Here is a 26153-nt window from a genome sequence, read left to right on the forward strand (position 1 = left end):
CAGTATTTGACACATAAACAAAGACATATGATCAGCTGTTGACTTTTGAATGCAGTAGATAAATAAATAGCTGTTACCATTATTCCACAGGTATTAGAACATAAACGGTGGTATGGATCATAAATATAATCAAATGACGACACGAGCTTGAGGTCCGTGACGTAGGAAGTGGTGAAGGAAGTAGTAAAGGTGAGCAGTCTGGAGTGTGGAAACTGTTTAAGACGATGAGATTTAGGTAGGTATCTGCATTCCTAAAATTCTATGGGAAGGGAGGAAACAGGTCCGCGACATAGGAAGTGGTGAAGGAAGTAGTCAAGGCGAGCTGTCCGGAGTGTGGGAACTATTTATGACAATTAGATTAAGGTATCTGCATCCTAAAATGCTATTGGAAGGGAAGGAAACAGGTCCGCGACGTAGGAAGTGGCGAAGGAAGTAGTAAAGGCGAGCTGTTCGGGGTATGGGATCTGTTTATGACCATTAGATTAAGGGTTTTGCAATCCTAAAATGCTATGGGAAGGGAGGAAAACAGGTCCGCGACGTAGGAAGTGGTGAAGGAAATAGTCAATGCGAGCTGTCTGGAGTGTGGAAACTGTTTATGACCATTAGATTATGGTATCTACAATCCTAAAATGCTATGGGACGGGAGGAAAACAGGTCCGCGATGTACGAAGTGGTGAAGGAAGTAGTCAAGGCGAGCTGTCCGGAGTGTGGGAACTGTTTATGACAATTAGATTAAGGTATCTGCATCCTAAAATGCTATTGGAAGGGAAGGAAACAGGTCCGCGACGTAGGAAGTGGCGAAGGAAGTAGTAAAGGCGAGCTGTTCGGGGTATGGGATCTGTTTATGACCATTAGATTAAGGGTTTTGCAATCCTAAAATGCTATGGGAAGGGAGGAAAACAGGTCCGCGACGTAGGAAGTGGTGAAGGAAATAGTCAATGCGAGCTGTCTGGAGTGTGGAAACTGTTTATGACCATTAGATTATGGTATCTACAATCCTAAAATGCTATGGGACGGGAAGAAAACAGGTCCGCGATGTACGAAGTGGTGAAGGAAGTAGTCAAGGCGAGCTGTCCGGAGTGTGGGAACTGTTTATGACAATTAGATTGAGGTATCTGCAATCCTAAAATGCTATTGGAAGGGAAGGAAACAGGTCCACGACGTAGGAAGTGGTGAAGGAAGTAGTAAAGGCGAGCTGTTCGGGGTATGGGATCTGTTTATGACCATTAGATTAAGGTATTTGCAATCCTAAAATGCTATGGGAAGGGAGGAAAACAGGTCAGCGATGTAGGAAGTGGTGAAGGAAATAGTCAAGGCAGGTCTGGAGTGTGGAAACTGTTTATGACTATTAGATTATGGTATCAAAATTCCTAAAATGCTTTGGGACGGGAGAAAACAGGTCCGCGATGTACGAAGTGGTGAAGGAAGTAGTCAAGGCGAGGTGTCCGGAGTGTGGGATCTCTTTATGACCAATAGATTAAGGTATTTGCATTCTAATAATGCTAAGGGAAGGAAGGTAAACAGGTCCGTGGCGTAGGAAGTGATGAAGGAATCAGTAAAGGCGAGTTTTTCTGAGTGTGGGAACTGTTTATGACGATTAGATTAAGGTATCTTGGTATCTACAATCTTAAAATTCTATGGGAAGAGAGGGAAACAGGTCTGCGGCGTAAGAAGAGGTGAAGGAAGTAGTAAGGTGAGCGTGAGCAGTTCGGAGTTTGGGAACTGGAAACCGTTTGTAGCAGTTAGATTAATGTATCTGCAATGCTGAAATGCTATGAGAAGGGATGGAAGCATGGCCACGACATAGAAAATGGTGAAAGAAGTAGTAAAGGCTAGCAGTGCGGAATGTGGGCAATGTTTGTGGCAATTAGATTAACGTATCTAAAATACTAAAATGCTATGGAAAGTGATGAAAACAGGTCCACGATGTAGGAAGTGGCTTAGGAAGTAGTAAAGTATGAACATATTGTGAGAACCGTCTGTGGCAGTTAGACTAATGTATCTTCAATCCTAAAATGCTATGAGAAGGGAAGGAAACAGGCCCCACGACGTAGGAAGTAGTGAAGGAAGTAGTAAAAGCTGGCAGTGCAGAGTGAGGGAACCGTTTGGGCAGTTAGATAAATGTATCTAATACTTAAATGCTATGAGAAGGGATGGAAACAGGTCTATGACGTAGGAAATGGTGAAGGAAGTAGTAAGGCTTGCAGTGCAGAGTGTGGGAAGTGTATTTAGCAATTACATTAATGTATCTGCAATCCTAAAATGCTATGGGAAGAGAGGGAAACAGGTCCACAGGTGGGCAGTGTTGAGTGTGGGAATGGATTAATGTATCTGCAATGCTAAAATGCTATGGGATGAGACTGTAGACTGTAGGTTAAAATGATTATGAAGCACGAATCGTTACATATTTCGATACGTATTCAATAGTTTACAATAGAAATTTACAACTGAGTTGACAACAGCTGAGTTTTACTCCATAGAGGCTAAAAACGAATTTTATTCCCTAAAGAGTAAAAATGCTACTTTAGACCCGCAAAGCATGCACCAATGACGACTGTTTTTACTGCAGTATGACAAAAACAATATAATATGAACCCTTGATGACTCCGCTCAATTTTGTGGATGCCTCTGCGAACGCCACCTAGTTTAAATACGGATTGAATATGACATTTTTAAGGAGATATATTATTGAAGGCATAATAAGGCAAAAAATGGAAATTTGTTTAGTCTGCAGGTTTGCTGCCATTTTAAATATCCACTAGATAACTAATCAGAGTTTACACTGGAGTTCCAAAAATTGTTTGTTGATAACACAGCTTTTGTAAACTCCAAAAACAGGCTGGTTTTTTTGATTTCACCATAAGTTGTCCAAAATACCCCGCCCGCGGATTAAGCGAATTCCCATATGCCTGATTTGAATTTCAATTAAATCTATTTCAAAAGGTTTAACGAGTACCGAGTACCTAGGTTTGCTGCTTCAGGGAGGGTTATAAAGTGTGTTTTTAGCAAAACATTAATAGCTGAGTGTAAAATAAATAGATTTTCCAAGTTAAATCAAAATAATATCCATAAACAAGCAAAATACAACAGTTTACTTATTCTCCTTAAGAATAACATGGGAATTTTAAATTTACAATTTTCTTAATTTTCTCTGTAACCAATAAACATACAAAAACACTTCAATATTCTAAATTATTTGTGTTTTAAGATCTTTAAAATGATGAATTTTATGTTTTGAATGTCAAAAATGAGAAAAGTCTAATTTTACTCCATAAAACCCAACGTAAAACCCTGTTAAAACCATGGTCTGATCATGCTGGTTTGCAAACTCGATCGAATAAAGGCAGGTTTACACATTTGTACAAAATTTCATCGAAATCGGATTATTTTAGCGAATTTCCCTATAGGGAAGTAGCTATTACCGTAGGTCTCATGGTAAGACCTAGGCCTGTGACCGATTAATGGGTTATGGGGTAAAAATGTGTTTTCCTCATTATTTATCCTTAAAACACAAAATTTATCAATTATTCTCCAGACCTTTTTAAAGAGCTTTAAAAAACAAATAATTTAGTATATTATCAAAGTGTTTTTGTTCTGTGATTGGTTACAGAGAAAATTAAAAAAAAATTTAATTTAAAATTCCCATGTTATTCTTATGGAGTATATTGTAAAATGTTGTAGTTGGCTTGTTTATAGATATATTTTGATCAAACTTGGCAGATTTGTTTATTTCATACTATGCTATTGATATTTTAATAAAAAAAACATACTTCATTAGTTTCCATGTAGCAGCTAACCTAGGTACTAAACATAAAATGTTAATTTAATAGATTGATTGAAAATCAATCCAGGCAAATGGAAATTTGCTTAGTCGGCAGGTTTGCTGCAGCGGGGGTATTTTAGTATCACAACAATTACAACATCATCTGGCTACATTTATTATAGATCTATTTTTCTCCAAATCATCTTATATCCTGATGTCATAGCTATGTTCTTATAAATATATTATTTTTTTAGAATGTTTTATACTTAAATAAATCCAACAAAGGCCCAATGATTCTTTCATTTTGTAGGGCCAAGGAATACAAGTTTCTGTTGGGCCATCGTTAGCAAGGCGTTAAAATTTTTGCCAACCATTTCCCAACCGTGTAGACTATTTCCCAACATTGCACCAACAATATGTGTGCTACTTGGGTTAATACTTTTCACTTTTCATTGAAATGGCGACCATACGAACAGGTATTTAAAGCCAAGTATGAATGGTAGAATGGAGATGAGTAGGCTACTGGTATAGGATGAGTGGCCGATCTTGAATAAAATAAACATAATGAAAAAATAACTTATTGAACTATGGGAAAGTAAAGGGGACTTTTGTATGCTTTAATTCTCCTCCCATGCCATTAAGGCCAAGGATGAGTGAGCACAGTGCCAACTGCCAACTACCAAGGTTGTTTATTTTAATGTTAATTGCCATTTTTATTGTGCTGCAAATGCATGTATGGTTTCAGTGTATTATTGTTTTTACATGTGTCCCACAATGATGGTGCTTTAGTGATAAATAAATTAATAAGTTTATATGTAACATATCTTCTTATAGAAAAGAAAAAAATATTTATATAGTTAGATATTGAATAGAAATTGATGGATAGGTGAAGTGAATGTGTAGTTCTACAGCATATATGGTTGATATTTTATTCAATGGAAGTTACCAAGTAATCTGAGTGGCTTTAATCATGATGATAATTATATAATAGCTAATTATTTTATTTTATTTTAACTACCCTAACTTAAATATTGCTTTGTACATTCCTGGTAAAAGAAAAATTTGACAACGAATCAATTGGATGGATATTTTAAAATTGGTCATAATTCAGTCATCTCAAATACATCATTCAACATGTTGATTGAAAAACTGATAAAAAAAGCTACCAAATAACTTCCTGAAACTTTATGATCTTCATTTTGTTCTTGTTGTTATCTTCCAAGTGTATATGACTGTGGCGACTCTGCCAACTCTCTTATTATCTTCATTCTTCTATTCCCCCCTTCCTGTTTCTTTTGTTTACTATCCTATCCATTGCTCTGAAGTCTCAGTCTTTATTTCTTAGCCCTGGCTGGTGTGTGTGTGTAGCGTGACAGAGACAGCTGACAGGTCAGTTCTAGCGTTCTAGTTCTTCTTGTTCTAGAAAGTGTCAGTTGACGAGTTGAGTTGTGTATGTGTTTGTTTTGTGTGTTTCACGCTCTAGTAATCTGTGTTTAAGGTATCATTTTTACCGAGGTAAGCTATTCCTATTCTTAAACCTTACATTAGAATACTATGTTTTTAATGAATGTCCTCCTAATTTTAGAGAAATTGTGTGAATGAATACTTAACCTCACTTTTCTTGCAACTTAAAAAACTATATTTAGATTGTCTGTTTTGATTTAAAAATAGAATTGAATCCTATCGTCTGAAAATATGTAGGCCTAGCCTAACTAGTTATATTATTTTGCCTTTGCGAGCAGCCTCTCTTCAAGAGTTTTTCACAGTGAACACCTTGGCCTTACAAACTTGAAATTTAGCCATCTGAATTTTATTCAAAATCTTGGTTTACATTTTTAACATTTTCAATAGTGAAACGTCCTTAGATTTTCATGAATATATAAACATAGAATGAGTTTGTTGGAGATCCAAGTGTAAAACGTTTTGTTGGATTCACATTATTTAAGTTTATGTAGGCCTACTTAAACAACTATAAAGTACCTAATTTGAGCTTGACATAGGTAACCTATAATGTAATGATAGGCCTACAACCAACAATGATGACTGACAAGGACACAAAATCCATAAAAATATTTTTTAAAGCGGGCTATGACAATGAATGTTTGGGGGCTTGCTATCAAAGTCAGCGCGTTTTGATGTTTGCTGAGTTAAAGGCTAAAGCGGGAGTAATGCCTCTGTTTGAAAAAACACCAGTTAATATTTCTAAGCCCCCAAAAGCTTTCAAAGAACTTGGTTTACATTTACGAGTGCCAGCCTTATATCTTGACATCCGTGGTCAAGACTTTGATGCTATAGACATTGCTGATGACATAATAGTTGAACTCGACTCACGATATCAAGGAGGAATACTCAAGAATGAATTAGACACAGAAGCCGAGAATGCCACAAGGTAAGTTAAAAATATGTCATGTAGCTTAGGCCTACCTATAATAGCTTTAGCTATTTATCTCGGTACTTTCATGTTAAAGGGAACATTCATTATTATCGATATATCGATATTAACGAATTGAAACTCAGCTGACAACTACGATCTATATATAGGCTAATGTTAAGTATCAACAAACAGTAATTTTAACAAATTATATTGAAATGAAACTGTTCTAAACCAACCTAACATAACTAACCAAACTTGCTGTAACATTTAAAAATTCTGTTTGATAATCTTCACTTTTATTTTTTCTGTAATCAAACGGAATTTTGAAATGGTACAGCAAGTTTGGTTAGTTACGTTAGGTTGGCTTAAGTTAGGACAGTTTCACTTTCATATACCGGTACTTATATACTTTAGCCTAAACAAGATCAGTTGTAAATTTTTAATTTAAATGCGTTTGAAGATATTAAAACTGAAGGAATATGGATCGTAAAGGAAAACAAAAATATTGATATATCGAGCACGAACAATTTTTAATAACAATTTAGTTTATGTTATAGTCCTTCAAATTGTGAACAAAATTGTGCAACCCCCATTGATGTAAAAATTAGGCTTCGATAGTTATTGCAACTTTTGTGATTTTCCCTATAAAATGTCAAAGTTACTCCCACCCATGATAATAGTTGTTGGCAAGCTAATAGGATAAAGTATATATGTCAGGTTTCTGATAGGTACTGTACCATTTATTTACAGTACATAAACTCAAGCTAGGAAATTGGATTCAAAGGCCTAAATTAACCTAAGCTTAGCCTATAAAAAAGTCATACTAGGCTAATAGAAAATATTGGTTTGAGGCTTTACATTTTAAAAAGTAGATTCCGTTCAGTTCTTATATTATTTTTTGTTTGTAATTTTTTAGTATAGGTGCCTCCAAACGAATTTTTAATTTTGATGTCTAACTTTATATTTTTTTACCTCCTGAATCCAAATATACTATTATTTTTTACCGCTGATGAATATTTCTCAAGCAAGCATTTTTGAAATAGTAATTTGAAGTGTTTTTCTCAGGATTTTAATTTTACAAAACCAGTCTGCAGGTGACATCAACTTACATCTCGATTCATCCTCTACCTCCTAACCTAAACCTCCTCTCGCCTAACCTAAACTTTACCTTCCTAATCTAACCTAACTTAAAAACACTTAATGCAGTCACGAATTCACATAAAGCACGACCTAAGTTTACCACCCTGACATGCCTAACTCTTAATAAGAACTACATGTAATTAGTCCACCAACCCATCTATATCTCCATAATGTGACAAAATTCCTTTTATAGAAAACATTATTGACTACGGAATCATTTGAAATGTTTCTATATTAAATGATGCTGTTTCATCAAAGATGTTATTCTTCTCATCAACCATGTTACTCTCTTCACTTAGCTTGTGACGGCGTAGCAGACTAGGACTAGGCAGCACAGTATGAGTATTCTTGTTTTGTGTTCTAGTTGAAGTGAAGTAAAGTGACTTCACTAGGCCTATGGCCAGAGTGAGTTAAGAAAGTTTAAAAGTTGTTACTTCCAGTTGTTTGTCGTGTGGTTGAAAACAATCAGCTGTAGGCTTAGTTAACCCACAGTTCATTCCACTTGTAAATGTCACACGTCCTACCTTGTTTATTGTAGTGTTGTATATTTTTACGGCGATATCTTGAGGAATATTCATCAGCGGTGAAAAATAATGGTACCTATGTTTGGATTCAGGAGGTAAAAACTATAAAGTAAGATATCAAAATTAAAAATTAGTTTGGAGGCACTTATAAATGCCGTTTAAATTGTAGGAACTTTTTCTCCAAGTTCTGCTACTGGATGCGAGGGGTTGCCAAGGACACTTGTCAGCTAGAGACAGAGCTGAAGCTGGTGGATGCACACCTAGGCTCGATCAATGAGCTGTGTCCTGAGGCTGAATGGTTGTTTCTTTGCGGAGATCGCCCGGCGCTCCTTGACTGTGAGGTTTTGCCCAAGCTACATCAGGTGCGGGTAGCAGCTGAGGGTGTCAAAGGTAACATTTGATACCTACATGTCTATTGATTCTTTTCTGTTAAAACACACATATTCTTTTTTTAACTCTGTTATTCACCACTATTTTAAATTTTGCAATTTTGTATCCCATTTAGCTTAACCTAAGACCAGACCTGACCTAACATAACCGTTAGTGAATTAGGGGTACTAAAGAAAAGAAATGGTAATATGAGACCGGAAAGCATTAGGTTTGTGTAACTTGGCACACCTCATAGCTGTTATTAATTCAGATGGAACTAAAACCAAGATATAACTTTGGTAATATGAGACGGGGAAGGGATTAGTTTTATGTAGCTTGGCACACCTAATATCTAGGCCTAGGTTATTAATTCACATTTCAATCTTTTCTATTGTTCTTTTAAACCTTTTCTAAAATAACTTAGATGTGTAAAGCTAATTTCACTTTTCTTAATAAAGTTTCTTGTTAATCAGTAACACAAGGGTTTTTTTTTATATTTTTTCTTATTGAAACATTTGAACTACAATGTCATAAAAATACATTTAGCATTAAAATTCAAATAATAATCCAAGTAAAAATAGGCTTTACCTTCGTCACTGCAGCTCAAATACTTGTGGTGTAACTACGTTACGGTCGTTTCGGCATTACAATGCCATCAGACTACAAAAACAAAAACTCGGCTGAAGTAGCGTCGTTGAAGTTTAAACACGTAACACATACGAACAATACGATACATTTAAAATATTTACAAAAACCGAACAGGCCTGTTGTACTAACGGGTTATAATTTTAAACGACAAACTACAGTACAAGTCACACTTCATATTCAAAAGCATTTTAAATCAGAAAAGGAACAAGAAGCCAGGAGTAAAAAGTTCAACTGATAACGCCACCACACCTGGCTCGACATAAAAATCTTCCAGTCGGTTTTTGCTCGGAACGGGAACATGTCACCTGTTAGTACGACAGGCCTGTTCGGTTTTTGTAAATATTTTAAATGTATCGTATTGTTTGTATGTGTTACGTGTTTAAACTTCAACGATGCTACTTCAGCCGAGTTTTTGTTTTTGTAGTCTGACGATGGCATTGTAATGCCGAAACGGCCGTAACGTAGTTACACCACAAGAATTTGAGCTGCACTGACGAAGGTAAAGCCTATTCTTAGTTATTATACAGCTCAGGGGCTAAAACATGGATTTTAACTAAATAATTCAAGTTCCGCTTGCACAATATTAAATGATTATCATAAAGAAAACTATATAGCTAGGCTTATTGGAGATTTTTGGATATTTTGACTTACCTAAGGATTTTTTTCATCAGTAACATGTGTTGTCTGTTGTTTATTTATTTATTTATTGACGGAAAGTCAATTTTTTTACAAGGTATACATTGTAATAATACTATGTTGTACTATATTGTAATAATATTATGTTGTCCCCAGGCTATGAGATTCCTCGCAGTTTGACCCACCTCTGGAGGTACTTACACTCCGCTTACAACGAGCCTTCGTTTGTGTCTAGTTGTCCGTCGGACACAGAGATTCTCCTTCACTGGCTCGACACTGACCACCCAGGCACTCTGAAGCTGTCCCCCAGACAACAACAGTTGTTGAAGGAATCCAGCGGAAAACCTCCCAAGTATTCCTTCTCTGTACCTGCAACTGCTACCAAAGTATTGCTAGAGTAGGACGGAAGTGTAATGAGGTTTAGGTTGTTCAAGTCGTTGTTTTGTAAATTGGAGCCATAGATTATGTTTGTTAAAAAACAATCCATTATAACAAAATGTTTGCTATAAATTAACTTGATCAACCAGTTCAATTGGTTATGGTGTAATAGTAAAGTGTCAGCGAGTTTTTATATTCTTGATCAATTACAACAAAGACTCCCTTAGTGATCTGAGATATATTGAAAATTGTAGTTTACCTATACTGCCTGTTCACTTTAAACTATATTTAGCGTCCAGTGCTAGTGTGCCATTTGAGTACAATTCTAAATAAAATGGATATTTAGAGATAGACAGCCAAATAAAATGGCAGCTGTAATCTCAGAAAAATTAGGCCTACAATTCTCTTGCATACAATAATATTTATGTTAACAAAGGTACAAACAAGTTTTAGTTATGCATTATTGTCTTCAGAGCTTAGTCAAAAAACTTTGTGCCAGTTTTATGAGTGTTAAATTACTATACTTTTTTGTACAGTCTACAAACTTGTTTAGCCTGATAAGAAGGGCAAAATTCATTATTCCGGTACGGTATGGTATGTGTTAAATGAATCATACAAATTTAATCGATTTGACTACATTGTACATCCCCATCCATCTACAACATACAGCTATATGTTATATACAATCTCAGGTTAGCACGGCATTTCAATTGTCTAGGGCTAGACGAATAAGTCCATAACTTACTCTTAAGGGGAGCAAATTCAACATACTAATTTAATTTATTTGCATCAGGAGATGATATTTTCGCAGCTAAAAACTTGTCTATAAAGCCTAGTAAGATTGCAGATAGCTCTTTAATCTAGCATTTTAAATCAGCATCGTTTGAACGATTTTTGTGCTGATACTTGCATGTACCGGTAGCACTTGTGAAGCATTTTCGTTTTATTTTGGCCTTAGCAAAGATTTACTTGACTACAAACCACTCTTCATGTTTGTTAAATATAATTTTGTTTTACGTGTTATATTTCCATGTTGTTTGATGTAAGCACATAATACCCTTTGTTTGTGAAAACAAGTCAATTAACTCAATTTAATTGTTAATTAATTGTAGTAGAGGTATATTCTTGTTATGGATATATTATTTGAATATATAATTTTTGTTGTTTTTCATTAATGATATATTAAGAACTAAGAGTGAGTAGACATACTTGTGTTTCAAGTAGGCTAATAACATTTCATGTTTGTATGTACATTAGTTTACTCGGAATGCCAAATATTGTTGGATGTTGTTCAGAATGTAGATTTTTCCAATAACCAAGTCCTTTTGCACAAATTGAATTTGGTATTTGCCTAGTAAATGTCCAAATTCTTTTTTTTGATGCAGGTCAATAAATTGTCTGCAAACCAGATAAATTTTATTTGGCGTACTGAATAAATTTAAAGTAGTTTGAAACAAAAGTTATGGCTTTGACAATGTAAGACTGCTGTGTAGAGAGCACATATTGTAAATGTACACATTTTTGTAATTCAATTCTAGTCACATTATCCTTTGATATTTTGTCAGTATTATGATAGCAGAAACTTAGAAAAAGTAGTACCTAATTTAGTTGGTAGAAAGACTGGTTTAGATTTACGTAACTACATCATGAATAGAGAAGTTAGGCATAGCTACTAGCATACATTCAAATTGCAATACAGGTACTAGGTATTTTAAAAGAATCTTCCATCTTCTTTCCTTAAATGTAGTTTTTATTTTTCGAAGACAATGAGCAGAACTAGTTAATTCATTACAGGAAGTGATTATTTTACAGCCAAAGAATGGAAGTAAAAATAAAAGCTACTCTTTCTAACATTATAAAAGTGTTATTTATGTTTGAGTGATTTCATAATCCTGTATTTTAGTTTTGGATTCAACTTAATAAATTGTGTTGTTTGAAATATGTGTTTTTACTTGATATTCCCTTGTTTCCTGTTATGATTACTGTATTTGTTTCTGTAGTTTTTTACAGTCAATTTTCAGAAGATTTTCACATACCTATTTAATTCATGTAGGCTAGCCTATCATGTATAAAATTAGTAGAAAATGGTAGAAACCAAAGCTATAAACCAATTGAATGACTTAAAGTTAGTATAATTATTCTATTTTAAGCTGTTACCGTATCAATAAATTTTCTCATTAACATTCAATACTAGAATCTTCTTTACACACCACTAAATTATGATAAGCCTCGTTCACACGGGGCGAGTTTACACGCTACTCGCCGGCGTGTAAGAAGCTATGTCGTATTTGCTGCGATCTCAGCTGGTCCAACTAATGTGGTAGCTGCAGAACACAGCTGTGGAATGTTGACTGTCCTGTGAGTGTTTTTGATCCAAGAAGCCAGATTACAATAAGGTGATCAAGCACGGAGAACACGTTCAGAGGAATTACCCCAGCCACTACACACTGCTAAACGGACACAGTTTGGCAAGTGCAGGCAAACCTTAAAGTGGGGGTTCACTGAATGGCAAGACTGCGCTTGTCGTATCATTTCGCCTCATAGTACCTGCTCAGACTTCTGAGCTGTACAGAAGGATGGAGTTTACAGTGGACATGCTGAAGCATGTATTGTTCAATCTAGGGCCACCTAAGTTTCAAATTACACAAACTTTGCATTGCTGAGAGGACTGACCACCTTCAAGGCCTTGTATACCGCCTGGATATGCTTCCAATAGCTGATTGACATTAGAGCGTAAAGCCCCTTGCTGCTGCCTTTGTCCAAACCTCGACTTCCCCGACATTCCATAAGGATCAATGTGGAGACGTTTTGACTGTTTTGAGTGAGAATAATGACCTAGTAGATTTTGAAGACCACCAGTTCAAGTCAGCTTGTCATCCCTCAATTGGCCCTGGTCATCACTTGATCGAAGCACATTTGGGCCAACTCTTAGAGTCCTCGCCGTTAAGACAGCGTATGTGTCATCGGTGTTGTGGGACAACTAGGTTACAGACTCAATATACACATCTGTGTATAAAGTAAATAACTAAGTCTAATTAATTTTTAAAACCTTAGGATGGGCGTACACTGATCCGGCATTTCCCCCTTAAGCAAAATATTGTACAACATTGCTTCAAGCGTTTTGCTTCTTTGCTCCTCCAGTGTGGGGAAGGTTCAAGTATGACGTAGCATTTTTTCAAACAACAGAACATCATATTATTTGAATTATTAAGCTGTGATTAATTAGAAGGAATTTGGCACATGCACAGACCATTTTTCTCCTTGAAACATCAAGCATCGCGCTGTATCGGAACCATTCGTCTAGCGGCTGCTCAAATGTTTCAAGGCGTTGTGAGGTGCCTCCCAACGTTTGCGTGACGAGTGTTGGGGCTCCCATTGAAATACATGCACAGTGCTCATACCCAAAAAAACATTTTGCCTTGCAATACTTGCTTCAGGTGAAATGCTGCATCAGTGAGCCTTACGATTAATTCCGCCATCTTATATGTATCCAGCCCTGTTCTTTGTGTGGTACGTCAGTTTAACCTAAAAAGTGTATTAGTAATGTCAATGGATCTGACTTTTTCAGATATGAATCCCAATATGAATTCTAATGCCGATATCAAGCCCAACATTGCTGGGTATCAGTCTCCTTCGGACAGTGATGGCAGCTCTACTCCGCTAAATCTGTCTGACTTCCTGCAGCAACTGGAGGATTACGTACCTACAGTGAGTATCAAGCAGAATAATGGCAATGTAACAGCACGATAAAATACGACTAGTTCAATGATGGTACTTGGATTATAGACATATAAAGTTTATAAATCCATTACAGTGCCAGAATTGATCTTTCTGATTATATAGGCTGATTAATTAATTTGCCTCAACAGTTAATGTGTGGTGATTCAAAACCTAAGACGACACAATACACAAATCTATCTATTGAATTAAACAGTATTTATCCTATCCAAAATAGGCCTAAGTTGGAGCATAGAAGACCACGATGAGTTCTATGTTATGTCTAAGGCCTTTGACAGTATTGGCCATTGTATCCTGGTTTTAAAATTGAATTGTCTATATGTTAAAGACAATAAGCTCCATTTATTTACCTCATAGTTCGATCAGAATCGAGAGTACCTTATACGAAGAGACTCTTCTGGTCCCCATCTAGTACACAAAATACAAAAGATCTTTAGCACGCCCACACCAAAAGCTAAACTCCCAATTAAATGTGCAGATCTTTTGTGGCTTTTAAATGAAGTGATACTGTATTGAGTCCTTTGTTTCCAGTGAGCTACACAGTTTACACATCCACAGTAATTGGTCGGATAATCAGGGTCGTACCCAGCTTTGGCAGGCCCCGGTAAAGATATTAGGTCGGGCCCCTCTCCTAGAAGTATGTGTTTGGTGAGGGGTCCCAGGCCCCGGTAAAATTGTCCAGAAAACCGGTCTGAATACGGGCCTGGAGATAATGTGTCAAAACACAGAATAGAATTTTCAGCTTTAAGATAAAACAAACAAATAATGAAATAATACACATTTTTATGTGACAACAATTTTTCAATTCAGTTATTTCACTTTAAACTCATGTCTTGAGGATGTGTCCTTTTCCTGTTAGATATTACTTTAACTTTTTGTCCTAGCTTAAAATTTTTTCTCATGTAGTTAATGATGATTTCAGGTGCCAGATGCTGTCACAGCTTCATTTCTCAACTCTTCTGGCTTTGAAGGGTCAGATCCTCGAGTGTAAGTCAAGGTCTACTACTTGGTTGAACACACCAAAACTCGTTACCAGTGCTGTCATCCACTACTATCTATTGACGGTTACTTTGCCTGTTGCAATAATTAATTTTCATGTTATTTCATTACTATCCTAGCTAGTTGCCAATTCTATATGACGATTACTGCCATAGTAGCCAAAAATGATATGTAGGAAAATCAACGCTCACACCAAGTATTAATCATATTCTTATATTAGATGTGGTCTAAGGAGTCAACCGTTATCAAAGTCTATTGTCAGTTGACTGACATGGGTGGAATAATAAAGTATTTGTAGGTAGAAAGTGGGTTTAAGTAGTGAAGGTAGTAAATATTTGTAAGATGCTTAAAATGTTTAGTCTGGTGAAGGCCGGATGCTGTCATTCATCAGTTCAGTATAGTTAGAGGCAGCCAGCAAAGTTAGTGTATTTTTTTCATAAAACGATGGCAGAATGACTGAGTGAGAGATTGATGAACTAATTTGGACTGTCTCTATAAGACTACTAAGGACAGCATCAAGCCCTGGTTATCTTAATTACCCCAACCAGCAAACCAAGTTACTAATTCTTCTCAGTCACTGTCTCAAAATAAACTAAACTTTCTTCACTGGCTTCATGCTAATATGAATGGGCTTCTGCAAACTTCCTAAGCCACTTATGTTCATTTTTCTGCATACCATCAGATAAAACTGTTAACGAATTTCAAAATGAGGTTGACCTCTTTCTGCAGAAACTTAATCACAAATTACTATTCATACTTGGCTGAACATTGATTTTTTCTCACATTGTTTTTGACTAATAGCTTTGACTATTGATACAACAAGACATTCTATCCCCATGTTAAAGTTGTTGATTGTTTTTATCAAAATCGTAGTTGATGTGAGCCACCGACAGATTGTGCTGATCTAAATTACTAATTTCTGTTGAATACAAGAACTATTGTACCATGTCAAACTTTTTGTGAGTTATATGAACTGGGCCCATCAATCATGTCAGCAACAAAATATAAAGTAGAAAATTGAATTTTAGACACTAGCACATTCTATGTCTGGCTGAAACAACTATGTTCTTTTTTAAATAAAAAATAGGTGACATCTGGTCCTTATAGATGGAATGTCTACTTAAGTATCCAATAGTCAATGCTAATAGGCATACGAGACCAATTGTCGCATGGAGGTGGAAATAGCAGTGTATGAAATAGAAAACACACTATTATTAGATTTGGACTGGTTCAGTGGGCCTTAACAGGAGTTTGATGTAGACTGTAATTTACGAACAGTTCTAGCATTGACTATTGGATACTAAAGTGGACAGATCATCTATGGGACCAGCTGTCACTTGTTTTTTTTTTTTATGACAAAAGATCAAAGTTGTGTGAGCAAGTCACAGTGTGCTAGTGTCCAAAATTATATTATCTTATCTACCTTATTTTTATTGCTGACTATGTTCATTAGGTGGGCTTACAGTTGCTATAGCTCACAATAAGCCATTCCATTAGTTTGACTTGGTAAATATGTTTTTTATCCAACAGAAATAATTAATTTAGATTAGCACATCCTGTCAGTGGCTCGCATCAATTAAATAATTTTGATTTACATGGTGACAACTTTTACATGGGGATGGAATGTTTAGTTGTATCAATAGTCAGTGGCGTACCGACGGGGGGGCGGCGGGGGCGGTCTGCCCCAGGCCCCACACCAACATAGGCCTCCAAATCAGGGCCGTATTCCCCTAACTTCGAACACGGCCATTGCCGAGGGCCTCTTGGCCTAGGAAGGGGCCTTACTTGGGTCTCAAAAATTGGAAAATAAATTTTGATGTTGAATATAATAATCTGTTCTCACAATCACCGGAAGCGTCCGCAAAGATTGTGCGATCGAAAATAACGACTCCCAGCGATCGCGGGTGGCGATAATAAGGTCTTCCAACCGCAAATATGTTCCGTGTTCACGATTTCGCCGCGATTGCGGGGGGACGATAATGTTGACAATTGAATGTTAACGATTTCGGCATGTAGAATATATCCCTGCGTCCGCAAAAGATGTTCACTATTCCACCGTAAACATAGGACATGTTTACGATTGCTCCGCGGTCTCGGAGATAACCCGCGCGACCGCGGGAGACGGAGATTACCCCACAAACACGGACGCTCACGATTTTGTCTTCGCCGAGGACAATATTATTCTTTTTTGCCCTGATCACAGAAGTCGTTTGGACCAATTATAGTAAAATATAATGTATAATATAAAGATAGGCTAATATAATTATATAATGTATTTTATACAAAAATAGTAGGCCTATCTCCTAAATAAACAAAATTTAAATAAGTGTCAGATCAGTGATGAAATAGTTATTTGAAATGAAATGAAATGAAATATTATTATTTACTAGCAGAGTACCCGTCCTTCGTACGGGGTTGGCATATAAGTATAAAATGCTTATTGCAGTTATACTCAAGCTTTGCATTTGCAATGGGACAGGACACATTTGAAGACAATTGTTTACTATAATAAAATTTACGGTATTCTATAGTATTACACACCTACCATGGCCATAATGTTCTACCACTTCAACTAAACAACAAAGACAGATAAATTATTAACAATTTGCAAAATATCACAAAATATTCATGAAATTAAAAACATAAACATAAATATAACTGTAAACAGTCCCACTTTGACAGTTCTCATTGCATATCACAGTTTTTTCTTGATGTTTGGTTCAAAAAGCCAATGGTTCAAATTAGCTTTTTTCATATTAAGCAAAATGAATTATAGCCTAGTGCTGCACCCTGTTGGTAAATCTTATATTTTTTAATGTTTTTGCATATCATAGAACCAACTTTTTTAGTTAAAACAGCTGACTAAATTCTTTAATCCTCTGTAATTATGAATACTCATAAGGTTAACATGGGGAACTACAGAGCCACTGGGGAGGAGCCCAAAAGGATTTTTGAGATAAGAATATGCCTATATGTTAATCAGAAATGTGAGCTATCATCATGCCAAATTTCAGCCCAATCCGTCCAGAAGTTTATGCGTGATTGAACTTCAAACAAACAAATAAATAAACAAACAAACAAACACACAAACTTTCACATTTATAATATTAGTAAGATACAGGCAAAAGTTAGGGCCACATGGCCCTTTCTTACACTTAACCTGTCATAAATATAACACACTAGCTGTAACCCGCGGGCTTTGCCCCGTTTAACTTCTTAATTTTCAAGATTATCTCGTTCGCATGGCTCAATCACGTCCTGGTTGAAGTTTGTTCGCTACGCTCACTCACCTTTAGGTTGGAGCTCGTTCGCTACGCTCACTCACCTTTTGGTTGCAAATTAGCTGTTGTCATAAATGTAAAAGAAATAATAGTGCTGCATCCTGTTGGTAATCCTTGTAACTTTAATGCTATTGAACATCATAGAACAGAACCAACTTGTTTAATTGAAACAGCTGTTAAGATTCAATAATTCCATTTCTCATAAGGTTAACATGGGAAACTCCAGAGCCACTGGGGCGGAGCCCAAAAGGATTTTTGAAATAATAATACGCCTATATGTTAATCGGGAATGTGAGCTATCATCATGCCAAATTTCAGCCCAATCCGACCAGTATTTTTCGCGTTCACTTGTCACAAACATACATCCATACATCCATCCATACATCCAAACTTTCTCATTAATAATATTAGTAGGATATTTATTATTATTTATTATTATTATATTATCTATATAAATAAAATTAGAGTTTTGTCTGCACATTGCTCAGAGTTATATACTTTTAGGTTATTTTTACGTTTTATACATTAAAGAAGCAGAAACGAGTCTTATCTCAATTTCTGTCTGTCTGTCTGTCCCTTTGTCTGTAACACTCAAGATGGCATTTTACGCAATCTTCTCCGTGAAAACCAGAGTACATATCAAGATCCAAGCCATTTTAATGTATTCACTGGATTGGCGAGAGTGTCTTTAGTGATTTAAATATAGCCTCACTACTTTGTAAATAAAATTATGGACGTTCAAAAATGCAGTTTTGTGCGATTTTTGTCACATTTTCGTTCAATTTTTATCACAGAATCGTCTATGAAATAACGAACAGCTGTTCGGATCAAGATTATTTTTTCTAGCTGTCAATGACATGTTTACAAATGCTGTTTACAAATACCGCAACTATTTCGAATCACGTTTTGAAAGCAAATCCCAACCAAGTGAGATTAAAAACGTTTTTCTTACATAACGGATTTAATTAATCGCAAGTGCAATAATATAGTCTAATAGTGTAACCGTAAATAAAATTAAATAACTAGACATCGTCCAAATCGGAACCAGAAATTCTTTGAGTATAAAATGTTTCTTTAGTTTTGAGTTTTGACAACCAGAAAGAAGAAGACCTTGAATCAGTGTTGTATAGGGCTGTGACACTGAAATGATCGTCGCCAATAGCTTACAAAAAAGGTTTCCACTCATTGACGGCGCTTCAATGGCGATTGTGTAAAGTGTAAAGTAAAAAATCACAACTGCAGTGGGTGATTGTAACAGAGGTTTAACAGAGGAAGTGCTAAACTCGCTTTTCCAATGTGTCACTTTCTGTTTCTACTCACCGTGTGATGCAATCGCTGGACCATACAGCCAATAGGCCCATAGCTCATATCTTGGGTACGTAAGCCTACATATTTATTCATAACAACCTTTTTGACGACGATCCTTGATACCGGTACTTTTCCATAGAATACATGGCCTACCTACTTAAAAAATAAAATTACAAATGACCAAAACCCCAACATTGTGTGATTTTCGTCACATTTCCTTCTAATGTTAATAGATATACTAATCATTGTTTAGAGAATGCGTAATCTATTAAATAACAAAAAGTTGTTTGGGTAAGGTTGCTTTTTTTTCAAACTGACACCGATAAGTTTACGCTATAACTTTTTACGAGAAAATCCAAAAGCAAGAGATCAATAACCTCGAAGCTAGATATTAATGTATTTAATTGGTCCGATTTACTGTAATTCTTAGGTAGGTTCTTACGTAGATACTGGTTCTTTTCCTTAGAACCGGTAGTTTACAAATTTGATATCGTTGGTGTTGCACCTTATTTATTAGAGCCGTCCGTATTCAATTTAAGTGATGTCTTAACTCTGTATAAGTTTTGCTTTTTCTGCCTGGATTCCAAATCTTAGCTTACCCGGTATGCTAAGAAAATGACAACCTATTTGAGTAAAACATTAGGAGGAAGCTCTACGCAATGGCAAGAACTTACAGGAAAGAAAAAAACTTTCAATTTTTGTGGGTGCGAAATGGAAAGATCTTCTTAAGGAAATCAGAAAATGAAACTGTCAAGGTAATAACTTCTCAAAATGACTTAAAATAAGTTGTAAGCAAGTAACTTTCAGTTGACATAGTAGCTTTTTCCGTTAAATTTGTAGTTAAGAAGTGATGTTTTTATTGTTTTAAACATTTTCGAAGCGATCGATATAAGTGAGAGAAATATTGAACAGTTTTCTATATTGCACCAGAATATACGCAGTATAAGAAAAAACTTTGATTTCCTATTATCTGAATTAAGTGGCAGACAGTTGTTTTCTGAATTTATAATTTTAACTGAAGTGTGGGTAGACGAAAATGAATTGGATTTATATAGCATTCCTGATTACATTAGTGTCATAAAACCAAATAACGATAATAGAGCTGGAGGTACAATAGTTTATATAAAATCATACATAGAATTAATTTCTTGTAATCCTGTAAATATTAAATCAGCTGATATATTGAAAGTTGAATTTAAATTCAACTCGGACATTTTTTGTATTTTAGCTGTATATAGATTGCATAGTTATCACAAAGAGTTATTTTTGGATGAAATAAGTGATTATTTTGAAAATTATCGTAATTATTTTAGATCAATGAAAAATATATTTTTCGCAGGGGATTTAAACTACAACATTCTAGAAAGCAATCAAATTGTTGATACTTATAACTCAATTTTGTCTTTAAATGGGTTTGAATGTTTATTAAGTGAGCCAACAAGAATTACAGACGACTCAAGTACTTGTATTGATCATTTATTTGCAAAGTTAGCGAGCAAACAATTGACTCAAGTTAATGTAGAGGTGATTCATGCCCATATCACGGATCATTCCATGATATTAGTTAAAGTGCACACGAGTGCTGGTGGAACAGACAGACGGACAGTTCTACCTGCCGTCTGTCCTGCCCTGCCCGCTTATCGTGTAGATTACACAAAACTTTCTACTATGCTTGATAACATAGACTGGGTCAATGTTTATTCCGAGCAAAATCCTTCTAAAGCATTTGACATATTTTATGATAAGCTTCAATTAGTTATTCAAGACAGTAAATACCAAATTGAAACAACAAGTAATCTGAAGGCAAATAAGATTAAACCCTGGATGAATGATTACATTTGTTTGAAGATTAAATTGAAAAATAAATTATACGATAAAATCAAAATTCATCCTACCAATAATAAACTAAGATCACATTTTAAAAAATTTAGAAACAAATTACAAGCTGAAATAAGAAATTTGAAAAATGGGTATTATGAAAAACTATTTAATCAATGTAATGGCGACTCCAAAAAAATGTGGAAGGTAGTAAATGATGTTACAGGACAAAATAGCAAGAGTACTGTGATTAGCAGTTTGAATATCAATGGTTGTATAGTTAACGATACTAAGACAATTTGTAATGAGTTTAATGATTTTTTCCTATCTGTTGTACATAAACTGAATATTCAAAAAGTTAAGCCAAATGAGTTCAGTGAATTATACTTTAAGAATTGCTTTGAAATAAAAAACACGTGTAATTCTATGTTTATTGATTACGTAACGCCAGAGGATTTGAGTAATGTTGTAAAGTCATTAAAACCTGGAACTTCTCCAGGTATTGATAATATAAGTTCATCATTATTTAAAAGAATGTTTCCTAATATATCTAGTGTGTTATTGTATTTAGTTAATTTAAGTTTTCAAGAAGGTGTGTTTCCTGATGCCTTAAAAATAGCTGTAGTGATACCTTTACATAAGAGTGGAGCAGTAAATGATTGTAATAATTTTAGACCAATTTCACTCCTACCAACTCTAGCTAAATTATTTGAAAAATTAATGAAAAAGAAACTTGTTAAATTCCTAGACCAATCAAAGTTTTTTAGTGAAAGGCAGTTTGGCTTTAGAGAGGGGTTGAACACTGAAACAGCTCTGAAAAATTTTATGGATAAAATATACACTGGATTAAACTGTGGGAAAAAAGTAAGTGGGATCTTCTTGGACATCAAAAAAGCATTCGACACAGTTGATCACCAAATTCTTTTAAGCAAACTCTTTAACTGTGGGATTAGGGGTAAAGTACATTCTTGGTTTAAATCTTACTTGGAAAATAGAAAGCAATGTGTTAAAGTTAAAAATACTTATAGTAATCTCGGTCTAATCACAAGTGGAGTACCGCAGGGCTCTGTCTTGGGAGCAATATTATTTTTAGTGTATATAAATGACCTATGCAATGCTAACTTAATTGGTGAGATAACATCATTCGCAGACGATACAGCTCTTTGTTATGTCAAAGATAGTTGGATAGATATAGAGCAAGCAATGTCGATGGATTTAAAAGCCCTTCAATGGTGGTTTTCAAATAACAACATGTTACTTAGTCCTGAAAAAACTAAGTTCATAAATTTTAGCCTAAGAAATGAAATAAAATTTAGTGACAATATCATTTATACATGTATTGACTGTTTATGTAATAGAACTCAGTGTTCTGTAAGTTGTGCTGTTGTTCGTCAGACAGACAGTATAAAATACTTAGGTATAACTCTAGATCAGGAGGTTAGTTGGAAAAAGCACATTCTTTTGTTGAAGAAAACATTGAATAATTCATTACGATATTTTTATTTTTTACGTTATTTGTGTTCTCAAAAGATTTTACGAGTCTTGTATTTTTCACTGATTAGTAGTAGGCTAAATTATGGATTATTCTGCTGGGGAGGAGCTTTTGACAGAACTTTAAAACCAATTTATATTTTGCAAAAGAAATTTGTAAGGATTATTAAACGTAAAAATCGAATGGAACCCTCATGGCCTGTATTTTTAGATCTAGGTATTCTTCCATTGAAACACATGTTTGTTTTTAAAGTTTTAAAGATTTTCTATGTTATGAGTGGTAACATACCTAAATTACAGAATCCGTATAAAGTTAAATTGAGGAAGCAAGAATCGCTAGCCGTTCCAAAACCTAATTTATCATTTTTTGTCAAAAGTTATTGTTTTCTAGGTCCAAAAATCTTCACTAAGCTTCCAGAAGCCATAGCAAATTCTAAAAACTTGTGTATATTTTTAAAGAAAACAAAAGCTTGGTTACTTGGCCATGAAAATATTAACTCAATTTTAAATATAGAGAAATAATTGTTCATTCTACATTGTTTTGGTTTAGAACACTATATGTTTTATTTAAATATTTTGATTTAGTTTGTATTTATTAGGTATAAGGGAGACCAACGTTTTTTTAAGTCAAGACTTATTTTAGAATGATACTCATTTGCGCATTAAATAGATTTATTGATATTGATGGAACCTCCACACAGGCTTTGCCTTGGAGGCCCTAGATATTTCTGAAATATTGCTTAACATGTGTGTACAGTAAAATTTTTTAGTTTATTTGTGTTATTAGAGTAAAGTATCACTTTCAACTTTTGAACAGGATCCTTTTTTTTACATTGAGGCTTATAGTTTAAATTATGGTTTGTATTCTAAGTTTATTTAATAGTGATTTTCATAACCTGTATATTCAGCTATTATTACTAACAAGTTATTAATGTAAAAACCTTTGTAAGATTACTTATAATAGCGTAATATATTATACTTTACGTTGATGATAGTGTACTGAGAACTGTGCTATGTATTGTTGTAACTGTAATTTTTCAGAAATAAAAAACATTCATTCATTCATTCATTCATTCATTCATTCATTCATTCATTCATTCAACATTTGTTGGGCAAACCATCATGAATTGTTTACGCCTTTATATTGTTTATGTATCAATAGTTCGTGGCCTTTGTTGGATTGTTGTATTGTGTTGTTTTGTTGTATGTTGGTAACGCATTAATGTCCTTATTTCTCAGTGTTTCACGGAATGGACAAGAGCACCTTTGATACTGAAAATGTCAACCGGAATAAAGTGTTAAATGGTGAGGTTGAGGTAGTACTTTAAATACGTTTAAGTTAACCGATGTGGAAAGTAACTTTCAATTATAGGCCTACTTTAGGGCTACGCTTCATGGATCTATAAAACATTTTTAAGTTTAATCATTGGACATATGGACCAACACGATCCGGGCGACATTTAATTGCGAAGCATTTATTTTGGCTTGAACTGTCAGATACTGTATTTGTGAAGGTTTATATATAATAGTTTTGCCAGCATATCTGCAAATATGCAAACTAATTGCTGCTCTTAATCTTAATATAAGAAGGTTTCAACTGACTACTATAAGATCCCCGTGCGTAGAACGGACACACAGCTAGTTTATTATATTATTATATTATTTATTTATATTATTTATTTATATTATTTATTATTATTATTTATTGGTTATTTGTGTAACTAGTGAGCAAAGTGAAAAATACTTACAATGTTGTTTCTCGAGTGAGGCAATCGCACTTTGCACTCGAGTTGCACATTATATTTTCCCTACAGTTACCATAAAACAAATAAATTGGTAAAGAAACGTAACATATTTTTACTCAGAAGTGAACTTTTAATATGACATTTAATGATACAACAGTAAAACAGCTGACCAGCTGATTTACAGCCAGTGCTGCCAACGTATTTTGCGCGCATACGACCTTGTCTGCATGCTACGCGCTCACTATTTCGTGCCTTCACGTTGCAAATCTGGAGTGAGACAAAGTAGTTAGAGTGAGACAATGTTAACATTGTCAGCCTACATTGTTAGGTAACTGTAGGAAAATACATTAAAAGCGTATATTTCTTTTTAGTTCTAATCACTGTTTAGGGTTACTATTTCAATAAACGTACCCTGTTTAAAATCATTTTAAACAGGGTAGGCCTACTATGGTATTTATTATTTCACTTGTATATATATGTATGTAAAAAAGGCCCTCTCATCTAAGCCGTCCCAGGCCCCCAACTGTGACAGTACGCCACTGTCAATAGTCAAAGGTTCTAGTAACACGTACACTGTCTGTTTTTCATTATGGATTGATGGTTAGTTATAAATTTACAAAAACCCATCTTTATAGCAATTTTACCCTAAGAATCAGATAAAAACGTCAGTTTGTTCATTTGTTGTTAATAGGCCTTGGCAAGTCAAAAGCACTTTGGGTAATGAGTTTTGGAAACAGGTTGAAACCGAACACAATAATCTATGTGCTTGATGTATTGGAGATTTGCTCATTGTTGTAAGCTTACTGCTAAATATCGTATAGGCTGTTTCTAACCAATGATAGTTTCATTTCTATGAAACATGTTATCTAGTTACGCTTCTTTTTTGTAGGGTTCGTCTAATTTCCCTGGCAGCTCAGAAGTTCATATCCGACATTGCCAATGATGCCCTCCAGCACTGCAAGGTGCGTAGTTCCAACCAAGCCTCCAAGACCAAGGGCAAGGACCGTAGGTACAACCTGACCATGGAGGACCTCACTCCCGCACTGGCCGAGTACGGCATCACCGTCCGTAAACCTCATTATTTCCCCTAACTAGTGTATATGTCTATCATACAGGTGTAAAAAATCTATTTCTTTGATTTTAAGTTGTGAATAAATTATTTAATTGTCATATTTGCAAGTTCCTGATTTCCACCTTCATTTCTAAAGGTATTTTCAGATTCATAATCTGTTCCTATAACTTGTAATACATTTAACTCTAGTGCTCTTGTCTATCTCTAACGTTAGAGCTTGCACGAGGTAATACCTACCCCATCAATTTTTATTCAATTTGATCATTTAAACAACAAGCAATATACTATGAACACATTACAAGCATTAATGTGAACTGTATATACTCTATTATGTAAAGAATCTCAATGGAACCGCTTGAGACCTACATGGATGTCTTTTTGTCTAGTTGCATCAATGGTCAAAGCCAATGTTTTTTTCCAGAATTATTAATTAGTTTATATAAATTTCTAAAATGGCCCCCAAATGAGCCATTAGTATTCTGTGCTGTTTGGCAGTTGAGATACACAAAAGTTGAGTGAGTGTTCACAAAAGTGTTGACAATTTGAATAGCCAAAGACTAGTTGGTTATCAAAGTAGGAATTTCATCTTCTGTATTTGGGGCAACTGCCCAATTTTCAATTTAAATAGAACAACATGTCATGTTGAATAAGCCACTCACATATTTTGCCACTGTCACTGTCTGAAATTAAATTCCATTTATTTATTTTTATTCATTTGGTCATGAGATAATGCCAAATAACAATATAGTTATCATACTTGTACCATTTTTGTTTCCCTGTTATAGTTGATGTGGCATAAACTATGACAAGGTGTAAAATAAGCTATCATTTCAATTAAGGCTTCTGATTAACTATTTGTCTTCGCTAGA

At 34.9% G+C, this 26153-nt stretch overlaps 2 protein-coding genes across 3 annotated transcripts; both read left to right on the plus strand.

The window, feature by feature from the left end:
• Window positions 1-5087: 5087 nt before the first annotated feature.
• Window positions 5088-25384, plus strand: LOC128992267 (transcription initiation factor TFIID subunit 10-like). Of its 2 annotated transcripts, none has more exons than XM_054415753.1 (4): window positions 5088-5152; window positions 13401-13540; window positions 14493-14557; window positions 25102-25384. In XM_054415753.1, exons 2-4 carry the CDS (start codon window positions 13403-13405, stop codon window positions 25301-25303), a joined length of 405 nt encoding a protein of 134 aa, XP_054271728.1. In that variant the 5' UTR covers window positions 5088-5152; window positions 13401-13402; the 3' UTR covers window positions 25304-25384. The 2 variants fall into 2 exon arrangements, with proteins under 2 accessions (XP_054271728.1, XP_054271727.1); XM_054415752.1 differs by lacking the exon at window positions 5088-5152 and adding an exon at window positions 5159-5278.
• LOC128992266 (chloride intracellular channel exl-1-like) lies at window positions 5369-11771 on the plus strand. The gene is made up of 3 exons (XM_054415751.1): window positions 5369-6152; window positions 7971-8191; window positions 9611-11771. The coding sequence occupies exons 1-3, from the start codon at window positions 5779-5781 to the stop codon at window positions 9853-9855; spliced, it is 840 nt and encodes a 279-aa protein (XP_054271726.1). The 5' UTR covers window positions 5369-5778; the 3' UTR covers window positions 9856-11771.
• Window positions 25385-26153: the final 769 nt, after the last annotated feature.

The sequence above is a fragment of the Macrosteles quadrilineatus genome, unplaced genomic scaffold, assembly GCF_028750875.1.
Source record: "Macrosteles quadrilineatus isolate MER2022 unplaced genomic scaffold, UCM_ALF_1.0 Scaffold_4__1_contigs__length_99947679, whole genome shotgun sequence".
NCBI lineage: Eukaryota > Metazoa > Arthropoda > Insecta > Hemiptera > Cicadellidae > Macrosteles > Macrosteles quadrilineatus.